Source organism: Protopterus annectens, chromosome 13.part0, assembly GCF_019279795.1.
Source record: "Protopterus annectens isolate FY-2018-M chromosome 13.part0, PAN1.0, whole genome shotgun sequence".
NCBI classification, from domain to species: Eukaryota; Metazoa; Chordata; order Ceratodontiformes; family Protopteridae; genus Protopterus; species Protopterus annectens.
In genome coordinates, this window is record NC_056747.1 from 1,216,204,243 (window position 1) to 1,216,222,766 (window position 18,524).

The 18,524-nt window shown below is 40.8% G+C and overlaps 1 protein-coding gene across 1 annotated transcript in view; it reads right to left on the reverse strand.

The window, feature by feature from the left end:
• Positions 1 to 18,524, reverse strand: part of METTL2A (methyltransferase 2A, methylcytidine) — a 506,716-nt gene that overhangs the window by 116,521 nt on the left and 371,671 nt on the right. Inside the window, exon 7 of the mRNA XM_044055222.1 lies at positions 10,700 to 10,806. Coding sequence (XP_043911157.1) covers positions 10,700 to 10,806 — 107 coding nt within the window. The remainder of the gene's footprint in view (positions 1 to 10,699; positions 10,807 to 18,524) is intronic.

Here is an 18,524-nt window from a genome sequence, read left to right on the forward strand (position 1 = left end):
ACTAGGTGCTTTACTTGATTGTGGAGTTGTTTGAAAAGCTTTTGAGATCTATGGGGTTTTTACTATTATGCCATTTTTCCATGCTCGGTCTCTGGTATTCATAAGTTGTTTTGTGTCTCTAGAAAGCCAAATTGCGTGATTTGCTTTGATTCTCTTATTCCAGTGGGGGCCATTCTATTGGGTATACTGAGGAAAGTTGAAGTGAAAAATTCAACTGCTTCACCTACAGGCAAATATTTTAAAATGCTCCAATTGATTTTGCTTAATGTTTCATTGAAGCTTATGGGGTTGAAGTTAGTTAGCCGTCTAGAGGGTCTGTACTGGTGCTCATGTAAGGTTGAGGAGATGGCACGTGTTATATAGGCAGGCAGATGGTTGGTCACTGATATTGCAGGGTAGTGTTCCTGCAGATGTAATTTTGTTGGGATCGGACACCAAGACCCAGTCAAGTAAGGTGCCTTTGTTAGTGTTATTGCTAGGGCTGGTTTTGGTAGTAATGAGCTGAGTGAAGTTATAGAGGTTGATGGAAGCATTTGGAGAAGGATTTGTATGGTCTAGCCAATTTATGTTGACATCCCCTAGGGTTATAGTTTCACTGTGGATATTATTTGAGGTCCAGGCTAATATTTCTTCTAAGACAGAAACATTGTTGCCAGGTGGGATGTAAATGGCTATCAGGCATAGACTTTTGAAATCATTTAGTTTTAGATGTGCAATGATGAGTTCAGCTGCAGAGAATTGGGGAATGGAGTTTGGGTAAGGAATGATGGTGAAAGAGTTAGGATAAAGAAGAGCAACGCCTCCCCCTTTCTTGTGGGGTCTATCAGATCTTAGGCAGGAGAAACCTGGAGAGAGGAACTCTGTGTCTTTTATATATGGTTTTAGCCATGTCTCGGTTACAGCAATTATGTTGGGTCTGGAATATGCTATCCAGGCATGGAATTCTGGAATTTTGTTTCTGATACTTTGTATATTAATAGTAGTGAGCTTTAGGGATTTATGAGGTTTGGGAGGTGGGAAGGTAGTTGGAGTGGGTCCTGGGTTGGGGTGGATGTCTCCACATTGGGGAAGTGTGGATGTACTGTTTGAGTGGTGTTGGTGAAGCAGTTTATACTTAGAGTAAAATTGTGTTATGAAGAGTGTAGTTTGTAGAGTTAGCTGTGTATGTGATAGGATTGTATGTTTGAAGAATAATAATGTGTTAATGGAATAAAGACTAAGAGATATTGTGGAATAGGAGTTGTGTTTAGAAAGCTGGATAGCTGTACAAGAGGTGGGTTTTGGTACTCTATGAGTAGGATGTAATGGTGTAAGGTGTAGAAGTAGTATGAGACATAGTGAGAAAAAAGATGTGGTAATGCAGTGAGGTGTATTAGTGACACTGGTGAATGTTTGGTGAATATAGAAGTACCCAGAATAGGATGTGGGAGAGAAAGGGTTGGGAGTGATGAGTTGAAGCTGGTTGTACTACAGTTGAAAAAGGTGTTTGTTAACTGAGGTAGGTGGGATGAGTTAACAGCGTGAGGTTTATGTTGACTGAGTGTTTGAGTGTGGGATGGACTTAGAGTGGGGCGTGTGTTGATTGGTTACTTGATACTGTGTGGGGTATGGCTAAGTATATATGTAACTGATATTGGGGTGGGTGGGAATGGGGGTAGGGTAAGGGAGCAAAGTGAGCCCGAGTGAAGTGAGGGGGAACGGAGCAGGAAGGCCCGACTTGACTTGCAAGGTGGGACAAGAGAAACAATCAGTAAGGTAGGTTGAAGTAGGGATAATAGCTTGGAGTGCAGAAGGGAGAGAAAGTGAAGGTAATTTTACTGACTTATGCTGCTGTGAGTGCATTCAATGGGGGGATAGAAGTGAAACCTGATCTAGAGCCCTACCTAGGAGGTAAGAGCTTGGGAAAAAAAGTATCAGGAGTCTAAGTAATGAAGGTAAGCAGTGTTGTAGTTTAATGGCAGGGATAATGCCAGTTACTGTGTTCCACTATTTATTCACAATGAATGGAAAAAATAACTGCTTTGAAGGGACTTGGGTGACTTTACAGTAGACAGTAATAATGGAAAATTTAAATAACTGTAGAGCACTGTTTTGCTTACAAGATGAGCTGCTAATCTGGGTTAAGATTCAGCTGTTTAGTGGTGCTCTGCTGCCAGCTAGTGGCAGTTAATTTCAATGGCAGGGATTGGGAAAAGGAGGGGGGGGGGGCTTGTAAGTGTGCATGCTAAGCCAATATAATAAAATTAAGTAAAAGCACTAAGAACTAGATGCAAATATTAGTTAACAGGGAATACACCTACATAAGAATATTGCAGAAAGTAAAAGTCCCAGTAGTGAGTCCCTTTGCCTTCAGCTGTTTGCAGAACAATTTTCAGAAATTCTTCACTTGGGAGGGAGGGGGCAGCTGTGAGTGAAGCAGACCTAGAGATACGACTATTTCAGACAGTAAAACTCCCAGTAGTGACTCCTTTTGCCCTCAGTTGTTTGCAGGATAATTATCAGAAAGTCTTCACTTGGGGGGGGGGGGGGCAGCCATGAGTGAAGTAGAGCTAGAGCTGTATGAAAAAAAAGAGATAAAAAAGAGATGTAACAAAGTATTTTTGTAGGTAGACAACAGTAAAAAATTAATATGAGCAAAGTATTGTTTTGAGGAAAGCTGTAGGTGCATGCGAGTGCAGAATGTCAAAGGTAAGGATATACTATTGTACTATGAGGCACGGTACATACCAGGTAAGTGAGCACAACATTAGTTCACACTTGAGGCTAGGCACAACCTACAGGATAACAACAAATATTCAGGCAGGTTATTCAAAAAATACCAGTAGCCACACTGGGAAATTTTATTTTTATTTTATTTTTTTATTTTACATTTGTTGACAGGGCTAATCTAGTTGGATATATGTCCATTTTCAGTAGAGGCCCGGGGAGAAAAGCTCCACTAGTTGTAACAAGTATCATCATAAAAAGGCAATAAAAGGTTACATTAGAAACATAAGTAGTTATAACAAGTTAAACAGATAATATAAATTGAACATAAGGTTTTTTTTTTTTTACTATAGTCATATGACAACATATATTTACAAGGTTTTTTTTTTTTTTTTTGGGCAGTGGAAGTTAACAAGGGAGGTTAAAGGTTAGTCTGGATTAGTGCAGGAGCAAAGCTAATGTTTATTGAGATAAATTATCAGTTGTCTTTTAAAAAGTTGGAAAGAGGTCAAAGATGTGATATCAGAGGGTAGTTTATTCCATATTTTTCCAACAGAGTTGGAGAATAGACAGTCACCTGCATAATTGTTGGGTTTGGTAATATTAATCTGAAGTTTATTTAAAGAATGTAGTTGCTTCAGGTTATTATATGGTGAAATAAGGCTAGAAAGTATTGGCGTGTTGGCTGGCTGATATAGAATCTTATAAGCTATTAAGAGCTGTTGAAGTACAAGTTGGTTAGGAAGTTCGATCCAGCCTAGTTCTTTTAAGTTCAAGCAGTGATGAGTTTGAAAAGGAGATCCTACTGCGAATTGAGCTATATTATAATAGGATGTTGCTAGTTTTTTAATGTTGTTTTTGGAAAGATTAGTGTAAATGGGGGAAGCATAGAAAAGAGTAGAGATTAGGTGAGATCTAGCTATGGTGGACCTTGCTGTAGGTGTTAGGAAAGGTTTGATTCTGTAAAGGGATCCTATTTTTTTATTAACTAATTTTATTGTGTTGTTGATGTGAGAGTCAAAGTTGAGTTTATTATCAATAGTTATTCCTAATAGTTTTGTGGTCAAGTCAGGAGAAATGAGAGTACTGTCAGAGGAGGTAAGAGTGAAATATGGTGGAGTACATTTACGAGTAGGTGAAAAAAGTAACAGTTTGGTTTGGTGAAATGCTGAATAGTTTACAGAGTTAGGATTGCCCTAGTAAATGCAATATATGTTGAAATTACATCATACTGTTAAGCAAGCATGGGAGGGTGTACAGGTAACATGTGTCCCAATGATTGATCATTAAGTTCTACAAAATAGTTACAATAATCCAATAAATGCACTCTATATGTGTGTAAATACATTCAGCACAATACTCACATTCAGAGGCAATGGCTAAAACAGTACACAGTAAAACTGCAGCAATAAATGAAGCAGTACTTTCAAACAAAAACTAAGCAAATATAAATCAAAAAAATACCTGTATGCTATGCTAAATACATTCAACATAATGCTCACATTTAGAAGCAAAGTTTAAAACAGTGCACAGTAAAATTGCATCAATAACACAGAAGCCGTACTACCAAACAAAAACTAAGCATATACAAAGACTGAAAAATACCAGCTTGCGTGCACACTTCTCAGGGGACCTGATGGGTAGAGGCAGTTGAAGCAGCAAACCCTAGACTTTTACAAAATGGCACCGCAGTTTAAATGTATCTACTATAGCCATCCAGGAGAAGGGGAGGAGGGAGGATATTCAGTGGGGGGATGGTAGTGAAACCTGATCTAGAGCCCTACCTAGGAGGTAAGAGCTGGAGAAATAAAAATATCAGGAGTCTAAGTAATGAAGGTAAGCAGTGTTGTAGTTTAATGGCAGGGATAATGCCAGTTACTGTGTTCCACTATTTATTCAGTGAATGGAAAAAATAACTGCTTTGGAGGGACTTGTGTGTCTTTACAGTAGACAGTAATACTGGAGAATTTAAATAACTGTAGAGCACTGTTTTGCTTAAAAGATGAGCTGCTAATCTGGGCTAAGATTCAGTTGTTTAGTGGTGTTCTGCTGCCAGCTAGTGGCAGTTAATTTCAATGGCAGGGACTGGGAAAAGGAGGGGGGAGATCTTATAAGTGTGCACGCTAAGCCAATATAATAAAATTAAGTAAAAGCACTAAGAACTAGATGCAAATATGAGTTAACAGGGAATACACCTACATAAGAAGATTGCAGAGAGTAAAAGTCCCAGTAGTGAGTCCCTTTGCCTTCAGCTGTTTGCAGAACAATTTTCAGAAATTCTTCACCTGGGAGGGAGGGGAGCAGCTATGAGTGAAGCAGACCTAGAGATAAGACTATTTCAGACAGTAAAACTCCCAGTAGTGACTCCTTTTGCCCTCAGTTGTTAACAGGATAATTATCAGAAATTCTTCATGACTGAAGTAGAGCTAGAGCAGCATGCATGCACACTTCTCAGGGGACATGGTGGATAGAGGCAGTTGAAGCAGCAAACCCTGGATATTTATAGGAGCAATTTTTTAAATCTGTCATTGATATTGGGCCTTTGCCTCCTACCCCCAAATGACTTATGGCTTTGTCCAGAACTTGTGCGCTAACAGGTAACTCAGTGAAAATGTAAAGTCAAAGGTCACTTGGGAGTTACCTCAGACTCCCAAGAATAGAACTGGATGGCATTTCTTTTTTTCACTTCATTTTCTAAGCACTTTAAAATGCTCCTTTTCCATCATTTGTATCAAAATGTGGCACTAACACATGAGTGTACTACTTGAACTAGGTTCTTATAATGAACTCAAGACTGGCTCCTAGAAGATGCTACAGTATATTCTTTACAAGCACCAACTGCCCCTCAAACACTTCTTTTTCCACACAGGCAAAGCCCCCCCAAATGTATTTTATTTAGAAATGCTACAAACAATATTAACAGGTAAAAAACAGAGCAATAACAAAAAATAAATTCTAATAACAGAATTCAACATATATAACATACAAACCACACAGCATGCTATAAAGGATAATTATTGCTCTAAACAGGAGGAGGAGGAAGGTGAGTTGGGACAAAGAAACAGATTACAAATTTGTGAGTTAACAGAAAAGGGAGTACTAAAATTATTACTGTAAATCCTACAAAAATGTTAAAAGTGATTTTTACTTGATAGCAAGGATTAATTTCAAACTTTCTGCAAAAAGGGAAATGTTTTTCCTGTGTAGTATGATCTTAAAGACCTTGACATGTTTTTTTTAGCCATTTCTTTAAATGGAGACCAATATATTTTCTTACAATCGCACCAGATGTGTGATATATAGTTTGATTAACATAATTGTTAACATAATAATTAATAAGTATGACACTTTATATGGCAATTTTTTTCTGAAGGGATATTTAGGAGTGCAAAATTTCTTCTGACATTTTTATCATTTCTACCCAACTCAATAAGCCTATTTTTTTAGTTAGCCATAAATGTGCTGAGTATTTGCAGCTCCAGAGAATATGAATCAGGTCTGCACTGTCAGTACCACATGACCTATACGTTGATGGATTAAGTTGTGCACACAGCAAAGCTTTTGTTATGGTCAACCTCAAGTTTAAATCATGACTTTAGAGGCCTCACTCCTCAGGAGTTTGGCAGCCAGCAATTATTTGGTTGTCAGTTCATACCTTCATTAGAAATCACATGCCTATTTTGGGTAAATAATGCTTTTAGCAAAACTTTCAGGGCACTACTGACTCAAATCTCCTCCTCCTACGCGGTGTCCTTACTACTCACTACTTTAACATTAAATAAGCAGCATGCCTAGATTGATCAAAATAAACCTGACATACTATCCCTTACTGAAACATGGCTACATCCCAATGTAAAAGACTCAGAAATAATATCTCCAAATGTTGCAATAACCAGAAGAAACCGAGCTTAAAAAAGGGGGGAAGGATAGCACTTCAATATCCCTCTACACTCAACATCACACCCTATTACCAGTAATATACCTATCTTTTCCAATGCTGAGGTACTAATCTCCTTTTTGAACCTCAATATATCAAAAAGAATTTGGATAATAGTAATATATAGCCCACCAGGTAAAAATATGCCAGTGTTGGAAAATATTTTATCCTGGACATCCTAAACAATAAACCTTGAAACAATAATCTTAGGAGATCTAAACATAGACTGGCAAACCATAGCTTCCAACTTCCCCACAAATAGTATAAATCTGTATACTTTTTCTCAGCTTATCAATGCTCCAACAAGATACAGCAAAGATCATACCTGTCAATCCACCTTAGACTGGATTCTAGTATCCCACCCTGCTAATTACCCCAATTTTGATACACTGTCTAGCTCCCTGAGCAATCATCTGCCAGCTTACTCCCTTAGAACAAACTTCCAACAACTAAGAGTACATACTATAAAAATCAGTTAGGAACTCAATTTTTGTCAGCATAAATTCAACAATCTCCTACAGGAAATAGACTGGACACCCCTTAAACAACTACCCCTTAATGATGCTGTGCTGTACTTTAATAACACTTTCTTTCACGTACTTAATACACTAGCTCCCACTCGCATGAAAATAATCAAAAAGAACTCGGCACCATGGCTCTCTACAGAATGTAAACACCTGATGAAGTAAAGGGACCTAGCCTGGTGACAAAACTAATCAACAGAGATAAGAAGTCAAATTATTCCCAGCTTCAACTCCAGCATAAAATCAACCCCAGTAAATTTTGGCACTCCATATCTTCTCTACTTAACCCTGGAAGAAATGGAAAGCACACCCTATCACCTGATACCCCTCCAGCACAAATAGCCAAAAGCTTTAAACACTTCATAAAATCAATTTTAGACCTACTAACTAACACCCCTAATGCTGCACTCCCCCCACCCTTCAACCTATTCAGACACTGACCCCAAGCCATCAACAACTTCTAACACTACCATTACTAACCCCCAAACTCAACATAATATCATACAAACCCCATTCTCACCCATACCCACTGACACCATTAAGAAACTGCTACAAAAACTAAAACCCTGCTCTACTTCAGCTGACAATCTCCTCCCATACTACCTCAAACTGGCTTCTAACTCAGTCTCCTACTCAATCAGTAGCCTTATAAACAAAGTAGTTATCTGAATCAGAAGTACCTACCATATGGAAACAATCTCACATCACCCCATCCACAAAGAAGGCAACTCTCTTGATCCATCCAATTTCCATCCTATATTCATCTCGTCACCCATATCCAAAATTCTCGAGAGAGGTATCCATCAGCAGGTAATGCGATATCTATTGCAAAACAATCTTTTAACCAAAACCCAACATGGCTTCAGACATAGCCACAGCACAGCTACAGCCCTATTATCTTTTACAGACACTGTGAACAAGGGCAGAGATGCAGGATGCTATACAGCCTCAGTATTCCTTGATCTCTCCAATGCCTTTGACACAGTGTCTCACCCCCTTACTTTTGAACACACCATCTAACTTAGGCTTCTCATCTAACACAGTAAAATGGTTTCAGAGCAACCTCAAGGATTGTAAACAAGCAGTGAAATGGTCCAACAAACTCTCACCCTTTCTCCACAACCCTATTGGAGTCCCCCAAGGCTCCATCCTGGGACCCCTACTCTTCAACATTTTCACAAAAAACCATCACATTGCCTCTCACCCTAGGACCCTCATTCAATACGCTAATGATTCCACCATAATCTGCACTGCGCAATCACTACCAGAACTACTCTCAAAAACTCAACAGTCCTTTACAGCCGTAGAATCCTGGCTAAGAAATGCCCAACTCTTTCTTAATCCAAAGAAGACAAAACTAGTACTCTTTCATCCCAAAAACACCTCCCCTGTCACTGATTATTTCAACATCCCTGCAGCTGACAACACTGCCATATAAATAGTGCAGGAAACCCAACTTCTAGGTGTTATCATTGACAAACTTTCATTTGACCCCCATATACAGCAAAATATAAAGAAAACTCATCAAAACTGGGTCTCTTATATATAAACAATTTCTTTACTGCAACAACCAGAACTACCCTGGCAAAAACATTTTTACTTCCCTCTCTTCTTTATGGTGCCCTATCTTAACTAACTTACACAATTCTACCCTAAGCAAGTTGGAACAATGCTACAACAAAGTTGCAAAGTTTGCCACAAACTCTAAATATCACACACACCACTGTAAACCACTCCTAGAATTAAACTGGCTTGAACTACCCAACCAATTTGCCTTTATTCAGCTATCCACCTTGTACAACCTTATTTTTAAGCCTACTGCCTGCTCTGCACTAGCCAATCTAGTCGCACCTTACACTCCAAAAAGATCCCTACAATCAGAAGACAAAAATCTCTTAGCTATCTCAAAACTCACAAGAAAACCTGGTCACTCTCTGTATTCATACTCTGTCTCTATACATTGGAATTCACTACCTCTAGCTACCAGGTCTATGCCTGGCCTAACCAATTTCAAAGTCTCTTTAAAAAAACATCTCAAAAATACACGGCTCTGCTCCTGCACAAAGCCTGCCTAGTGCTCAGGTCTTCCTCTTCTGTCACATTTCAATCCCTCACAGACTGCAAGATCCTAAAGCTCTTCTAACTCCGTATCTGCTTCTATACCATATCCTTACGCTACTGCTCAGGTTTTATTGCTTCTACTTTTCTTAACTCTCTCACTATCTGTCTGCATCACAAATTTTCTGGCTGCTATTTTCCTAACAAACTAACATTCTATTTTGCATGTACTACAACAGTCAATGTCACACACTGCACTAACTACGTACTTTTTTTTAACACTATCTACATCATGTATGATGAGGGGTCTACTTCTAAACACCGACAAAACTCACCAATAACCGACAACACACAAACCCGACAAAGCAAAACACCGAACACCAAATCACCGACACACGGAACGTAAGCAACACGCGACACTACATACCATACACACTAGCCCTGACCCAAACCCTAACCCTAAGGTCCGACACTATCGCACACTTCACCTACCTGCACCCTAACCCTAACTCACTTACACACCCTAGCCACATCACCTACCTGCACCCTAACCCTAACTCACTTACACCCTAGCCCAAGCTCCGACACTAACGCATACATCACCTACCTGCACCCTAACCCTAACTCACTTACACCCCCCCCCCAGCTCCAACACACTAACGTACACATCACCTACCTGCACCCTAACCCTAACTCACTTACCTGACCACTCCTACCTCCGGTTGCGATCGCAGATTACCCTTGTCGGTCTTTCCACTGTCGGCAAATCACCCTGTCGGTATACGTACCTGTCGGTCATCTGGCGTCGGTGATTTCCGCGTCGGGGAATCGGCGTTTCGGTCTTTTGAATGGGACCCATGATGAGTGACTATTATCATCTGTAATGTTTTAACTGTACAGAATTGTCTAGATGTGTAGTAATATATTACAACATCTTGTAAATTGGCTATAATGCCTGAAACGATTCAGACAGCATAGCCGTTACTTCAGAAAATCAAGAACAGAATACTTTAGTAAAGGACTGGAGAATAAATGGATAAGCCCCTTACATGTAGAGATGCAAACGGTTTACAGTCAAAAGGTAGACGTTGACATGTTCGACAGCCACCTCCTTAACCATGGTAGGCGCGACAGTCGGAATGCCGTTTAGAAGGACGTACACAGGGCAGGGATTCATAGCATTGATGTGAATGGAGATTTAGAAACTATGGTTGACAGACTTTGTTGCGTCGACCATACAACCTACTTAATATGTATGAATCGAAGTTATTTGTCGCGGAAATCACCGTTCGCGTAAGTGATTTTCGTGCTTTTGATAGTAAACTGATGCAAACACTGAAAATAGTGCAAGGTGGTTTCAACAGACATGGATAACATTTTGCAGAACATCACCCACCATCTACCTGTGTCACTGAACAAAGTTCGTACCTCATGTAACCATATATCCCTCCTTTGATCTTCAAAACCTTCTTACCTTTCTTAAATCGAAGCTGGGCCATATCATAACGTCCATAATCTCGTAGCAGGATCATTCCACCAGGTTTAAGAAGCTTGCTAAGCCTATTTATAACACCCTGCATCCTGTTGAGGAAAACCAATAAAGAAAATAAAATAATGAATTAGTGTAACTGAGCATAGTAGCTCAATACAGACAATATAATGAAAAAGACAACAACATGGTACAGAAATAATGTATGTTCTCTGCTTTCACTGATTCAGCTTCAGTGAAAACTAGATGATTCGCTTAATACAGTTGGACTGTCTGCATGCAATTAATCAGGATAATGTTAAAATTCTCTGCTAATTTCCCTGTAAACCATATTCTTGTCACAAAACCCAGTAAAACTTTACAGCTTCTGCCTGGAAGAAAGTACAGTTGTGTCGCACTAATAATTGTAGATGCTCGAGTAGATCAGTGTTGCTGTGTTGATACTTGGGTCTTCCTGCCATGCAGAAGCCAGCGACCGGCCTGATTTCCACAGTGTTTTGATCAACCCTAGCTGATGGATGCCTGATGGCAGATGTCCGGACATCAAAGTTTAAGAGGGCATAAGTCGGTGCCATGTTCAGGTATTTTTATGCAGTGAACAGCAGTCTGATGCCTGCTGACAGCACAATCCTTCCAGATGTCACAGATTTAGTCAGTGATGGGAACAAAATCCAATTATGTGATAGTAGTAGAAGTAGGGGATGATGGTAGATAAGATCTACCCATCTGAAAAATAACCCCCCCCAACAGATACAAGGGTGGGAGTCTGTACTGCAACAGTGACCTACTCAAATGTCTACAATTATGGTAGGTGTGACACTACTTTACTATGGTCTTCATAGCCAGTGTTGCAGGACTGATTTTTGGGACAACTCCCACAGCTACAAGTTGGGGGGACAGGCTGTTTGATGGCCCATGAAAAAGCAGGTTCCACAGGAGAGCAGTAGCAAAACCTGCCCTAGCCCTGGAGCCACTGACTAAATTGCAATGTTTAGTCAAGGTGTGGCAGCTTCCAAAATGGCCTGTGTAGGAATACCTTTAAGGAAGGCAGTGGTGGCTGCACTGTGTCTGGTAGAGTGGACTTTGACATGGGCTTGTACTGGTTTACCATGACATGCACAGCAGAAAGCAACGTTGTTGGCTATCCACGTAGAGATAGTTTGTTTGTAGATGATCTGCCCTTTTTCCTTCTGCAAGGGCCACTAGTGGTTGCTCTGTTCTATTTGGGAACTTAGTCCTGTCCAGGTAATATCCGAGTTGTCTTTGTGCATCCAGGGAATGCAGGATTTGCTCGACTTTACTCTGTGGGTTAGGAAAAAACAGTGGCAAGTGAATAGCTTGCTTTAACGGGCATTCTGACACTTTGTGCATAAAGTTGGGGTGAATTCCTAAGATTACCCTGTTCCTATGAAACACAGTGAAGGGTTCTTTGCACATCAAGTCTTGCAGCTTTCAGATCTATCTGGTTGGAGTGATGGCTATCAGTAGGGTGGTCTTCAAAGTCAACATCTTTACAGAGCAGCAACTGCTAGCTCAAAAGGTGGTAATGTGAGTTTTTCTAATGCACTTAAATCTCAGATAGGGACAGGGTTTCCTCCTAAGGGGTCTTAGATGTATGATCCCTTTTAAGAACTGTTTCAGGAGGGTTGAGAATAGATAGTGGGAGAAAGATAGGCACAGACGGCTGAAACATGTAGTGTAACACTGGAATAAAAAAGGTCCTGGTGAAACAATCCAATTCCAACACTAATTTTATGTCCTCATGAGGAGAACTAATCTCTGTTCTTGTATCAAAAAGAAAACCTTTTCCATTTGGATAAGTATGACTTTCTGGTATTTGGTTATCTTGCCTTTTGGGATTGATAGCAACTACTGCAGCGTAGTTTGCATTACCTGGGGACAAAATCAATCCTCCAAGCTGTTACTTTGAGGTGGTCAGGTGAGATGAATGACAGATCCCTTTAGCTGGGTGAGTATATCTATCACTTGTGGAAGAATGTAATCTCTCCCCTCACTGAGAGTCAAGAGGAGGGACAGCAGATTTTTCCTTGGCCAGAAGGGGGCTATGAGTATCATGCTCAGCCCATCTGACCTCACCTTTATCAGTATTGTGGGAATCAGGGGAAAAGGGGGAAGGCATAAAGAGGTTGGTCATTTAAAGAAGTAATTTGCTTTCCTTGTCCCTGCCTCTTGGGGTCTGGAGCAGAACCTTTGTAATTGTCAGTTCTGAGGAGAGATGAGAAGATCTATACTGGGGTGTCCCCACTGATGGGTGAGGTCCAGGAAGATCTCCCTTTTTAGCTTCAATTCATTAGAGTCCAGAAGGTCCCTGCTCACAGAATCTGCTAAGGTGCTGCTCTATCCTGCAATACAGGACACTAAGTGTCAGTTGCAACTGCTGTGCCAAGAATCAAATCTTTACTGCTGGGCTGCACAAGGGGTAGAAATGAGTCATCCCTTATTTGCTTATGTACCACATAACAGATGTTGTCTGACCAAATCTGCAGTGCTCCTGGGGATGGGTTGCTTTGAAAGACTTTCATTGTTAGAAACACTGCCAGCAATTCCTTCTGGTTTATGTGAAGTTTTCTTTGCTCTGGGGTCCAAGTACCTTGTACCTTCATAGGGCCTTAGTGTACTCCCTCGGCTAATCTCTTAACTATCTGTGGTGATGGCCTTGTCCGTATCTGACAGAGAAGTTTGCTCCTGTATTCAGCTCAATGGTGTCTTTCCACCAAAGCCACCTTTTCAAGCATGGTTAAAGAGGCACCAGGGCTTACAGGGGTAGACAGATTATTCTTCCCAAGTGTTTTTCCAGAACCACTGGAGTTTCCTAATGTTCAGTTCTCAAAGCAGAATCATGAGGATGCATGATGCCATATATTCCAAGGCCCTTAAATATTCCTTTGCTGCCTGCTTACTATGGCAGTAAGCTGAGTAGACAGCTTGTCAGAAAGCTCACCCTGTCTTAGAGTAGAAGAACCTTATGTTGTAAAGACGCTATCAATGTGTACAGAAAAATAATTCTTTTCTGAGGCTGAAGATGGGACTTGGAGGTTGAAGGTGAATCATACCCTTTGCAAGCAATCCATGGTAACTTGTAAGGCTGCCTAAAGTTCTGGGATGGATTTTCCCTGGATGAGGCAATAGTCCAGGTAGGGGTAAATGTGCACGCCTAATGTCCTGCAATGGGCTATAACAGCTAGACATCTGCTGAAAACTTCGGGTGCAGCAGATAAACCAAATGGTAAAGCACAGAACTGGTAGTGCAAACCTGCTGCTACAAACAAAAAGTATCTTCTGTGCTCCTTTATGAGAATGTATAGACAAGCATCCTTTAGATTTACTGTAACTATACAGGATTCCTGGGTAGCAGTTTTTGAAGGGTCAGGATTTTGAATTTGGGAATACTTAGCAACTTGTTTAACTTTGAGGGGTCTAAAATCGGTCCCCAAGTGCCTTCCTTTCTTGTGACTAGAAAATCCCCAGAGAAGAACCCTGTTGTTTTCTCCGCAGCATGGACTGGTTGAATAGAAACCTGTTGCAAGAGTTCTTGCAAGACAGGGCAAAGAAGAACCTCTTGGTCTTTTGGTGGCTTTCACATCCCTAAGAAGGGGAGCCTTTCTCTGAAATGAAGTAGCCTTTTTCTAAGACATTTAGGATCCACTACTTTGAGGTGATAAGCTTCCACTGGTGTGAAAAGGAAGAAAGTCTTCTTGCTAGAGATGCGGGGGAAGCATTAGGAAGGGAGATAGGGGGGAGGGAGCAGTGCATAGTCACAGCTGTTCTCTGGGGAGATGACAGAATCTTTGGATCTCTCAAGTCTAGGGTATTGCTCAGGTTGACATTTTCTGGACTGTCTTAGTCTCTGATCGGGGAGGTCTCCTCTTATCTTACCCAGAAGGCAGAGGCAAAGACTTAAGACAATTCTTATTATATCTAGGGACAGGAGACAAAATTCTTAAGTTTTATTTGCTTTAACTTTTTGTCCAGTTTCTTGGAAACCTTCTCTGCAGGGGACCCAAAAATGAATTCTTTATCCAGTGGGGCATAAAGGAGTTTGGCCTTTACTTGATCAAAAAGTGGATGGGTCCTCAGCCAGGCATGTCTGTGAATAAAAGAGCCAGTAGCAGCTGTTCTGCATGATGCATCTAATGCTACATACCCACATTTTAGAGAAAGTATGGAAACCTGCAGTGCTGCTGTAACAGTCTCCTGTATGTTCCTTTGTAAGGTCTCATCTGCATTACTAAAGGCAGACAGCACTGCAGACAAGACCTTTGTAAGGCCTCGTGTGCAATGCCCTCTGCATTAGTAAGGATTTATTTCTATAAGGACTTTCAGTATTTTAACAAGTGAAATTGCCAATTGAGGGTCCTCAGAGAGGGTAGCAGGTGTGCCAGTCTTTTTCCAATCCTGTCTAGCAATTTACTTTTCATCATTAGGAAAGGGGGTTTCTAGCACCAGGCTTACGGGCACCCTCAGTGGCTTCAATTGACATTACAAAGGAATCAGCTTGTGCATTCTTTTAGAGGTGCTTGTGACAGTCAAGCACATTATAAAAATTATATGATTTTCTTGGGGCAGCTGGCAGACAGCCTGGGTGCAGAGAAGACATCATCTAATACCACACAGACAGGGGGAATAGCCAATAGTCTGGAAGATGGCAGACTTGAAAAAAAAATCTGCTTGCAATGGGTTTGGGTCTTAGAGAATTCCTTGCTCTCCCAATGAAAGGCCTCCATCTTATGCAAGGTATCCCCAAAGGATAAATCTTCTAGGGGAGAAGGAGAAGAGAGGGTATCATCTGAGTCAGAATCTGGGTATGACTGAGGAGGGGGAAGTGCTAAGAGTGAGATGATTTTTCTTCATCCTCAGGTACTGAATGATCAGATTGCTCCTGAAAAAAAAAATTTCCTTTTTGGAAGAAGCTTCAGGAATACTCTGTAGTAGTGCCTGTTTGGTCTCCCTAGATTTTATAAAAGCCATGAATTCCAGGGCAATTTTAAGGTTGCCCTGAGTTTTGACCCAAGTTATAGTCACTGACAACTGGGACATAGGCTCTGTTAAGCGGACTGGTCTCTTTGGTTTAAGTGTCCATTCAGAAAAAGAGGACTCAGTACGCAGTCTGGCAACGACGGCCTCATTCTAGATTACTGGTGTGTGTTCCTGCAAAACAGCCATGGAAATGAACTCTTTCCTTTGATAACCAGTGCCATGATGTCGGAAGGTGAGACCTGCTGAGTGACTTCAGACCCAACTGCGCTGGTGTTAGAGAAATCAAAACTGACTGGCTTGCCATCATGGTGGTCTCCCAAGGGGTCATGCTACAGGGCTCTGGCCAGGTGGTCCTCAGACCTGGGGGCTGCAAAAGCGCCTAACCTGTGTCACTGGTCAACTTGGACCCAGAATGACTCCAGTCATTCACTGAATCATTTTCTGTAAATTTATTTCTCTTTGCATTACTTTGGCAAAGTAGCAACTGAAACTGTGGAAAGAAATTTAATGAACTGGGTCTAAGGAGTCCATGTGGGCTGCAAGGATTTCAGCTATACACTTATGGGTCTTAGCTCAAAATCTAGCACAATCCTGACAACCAGAAATGTCATGCTGTGACCCCAAACAAATCATACAAAAAGAATGAAAGTCTTTGTGTGGGATTGGTTTCCCACACTTCAGCTATTAACTTTTTTGGACATTAATCAGAAAAAAAATTCTCCAGTAGGGAATTTATCTGAAAATGGATGGATTGTAGGAAACTCTAGAGAGGAAAATGAGCCAGCAGAGGGACAGCAAACATCTGATAAAAGTAGTAGAGCATCAGACTGCATGGCTAGAAAGAACTGAAGATGCTGCCAACGGATGCCCCCATGTACCTTAACATCCAGATGTCAGCCATCGGATGTCTGTCAGCTATGGATGATGCAAAGACTCTGGAAACTGGGCCGATCAATGGGCTTCTGCATGGCAGGAAGATCCAAGAATCAGTGTTGCAACAATGACTATAAAGAACATCTTTATTTACAGGCAATTCAAACTTATTCCAAATAGTTTTTTTTTACTGGAATCAGTTTCAGACTATTGCATCAGTTGAGGTAGTAGGCAGGCTTCAAAACCGCAGAATATGACTAATTTACAAAACCTGGAAAAAGCACCTGGTGCCAGTGTTGAAGTGCCATAATGAAAATATGAATAAATGAAAAGCAGCAGCATACCTACAGTAATATAAAAATAATAAAAACAAACACCAAAAAAGAACACTGTATGAAATGTCTGTTGCTATACAATTATTTAAATGATAGTTTACAGCATTTGCAACTTTTATACACAGACTGGTGCTTAATCAATCCACTTAACATTAACAAAATTAAATCTGCAGACATCTCCAAATATTGCCCCTACACACTTAAAATATATATTCACAGCTATCGCCACTTCCAACCATAAAAAAGGCAGTTTTCAAATAAGTGTCGCTTTCTCCAAACAGGCGGCACACAGAGCTATGTCGCACTCAGTAGTCTAGTCAGCCCTGGGTTCTATATGTCATAATGATTTGAAAGATGCTCAGAAAAAAAAATGCATTCCACTGAGTAGACTGTGTATGCCTCACAACTGCCTGGTCGCTACGTTTGCTACCATACACAATAAGCTATGATGTTTCTTGAGAAATGCACAGAAATATAAAATGTAGTCAGTTGAGGACAATGAATATGCCTGGCTACACCTTTGTACAGCGTACTGCCTATAAATAAAGTTATGTACTTATAAAGTACAGTTGTGTAAGTAAACTTACCATAACAGTGGATGCTCGAATGATCACTACTGCATTAGCCTTAGTTATATGGGTAAATTACCCTAAATTACTACATTTGGGAGATGGAAGGACAAGAATCCAGGAGCCCATGGAGAATGCTCCTTGCAAAACATGACATGGAAGTAGAGAAGGAATCCAGCTACAGCTTTGTAAAAGAAATGTACAGAGGACCAATGAACAGCTTCCAGAAAATTCTCAAATCCAACCCTTTCCAAAAGCCATAGATGAAGCCAAGGTCCTGGTAGAGTGGGCCTTGATCCTGCCTGGAACAGTTTTCTTACGGCGAGTATAACAAAAAGTTAACAGTCTTAGACAACCATTTGGAAATAGTCTGTTTTGATACAGGTTTCCCTTCTTACCTTCACAAGAAATGAACAATTGATCCGAAGATCTAATCCATGGGTGGACATGCTGTAGTGGCCATAAATGAATCTTGATTAAGGAGTAAGAAAGGCCATAGAATAGTAACGGACACAAATATTTTAAAACTAGGGAACAACTAGTAGTAGGCTTTCTTGCCTCCATCCAGGCAGTCAAATGAAGTTGACTGATGTTGGGGTGCATCAAACAGCCTTGTTCTTATGTGAGCAGATCTAGTCTGTGAGGACGTTTGTGTTAATTGCCCCTGGTCATTTCCTTGAGAAGAGAAAACCATATTTGCTTAGGCCAGAAGAGAGTCACCACAATGACCTTGGGGGGGGGGGGGGGGATTCCTTCTGAACCTTCAGAATATAGGAACATTCCAGTCCAAGGAAAAGAAAAGACAACGGTCTTCCGTGCCTTCTTGCACAGAGTCCTGAAACAGAATCTTGCTAGTTCATTGTTTAGAGAGAAGGCAAAGAGGTCTACTTGAGTAACTCCCCACAGAAAGATCAAATCTCAGAAGACCCACTGATCCAGTTTCCATTTGTGAGGGTTTGCCCAGGTCCTTCTCAGCTTGCCTGCCACAGAATGTAGGATGCCTGTATACTGTGCTGTGAAGCTAAATCCCAAACT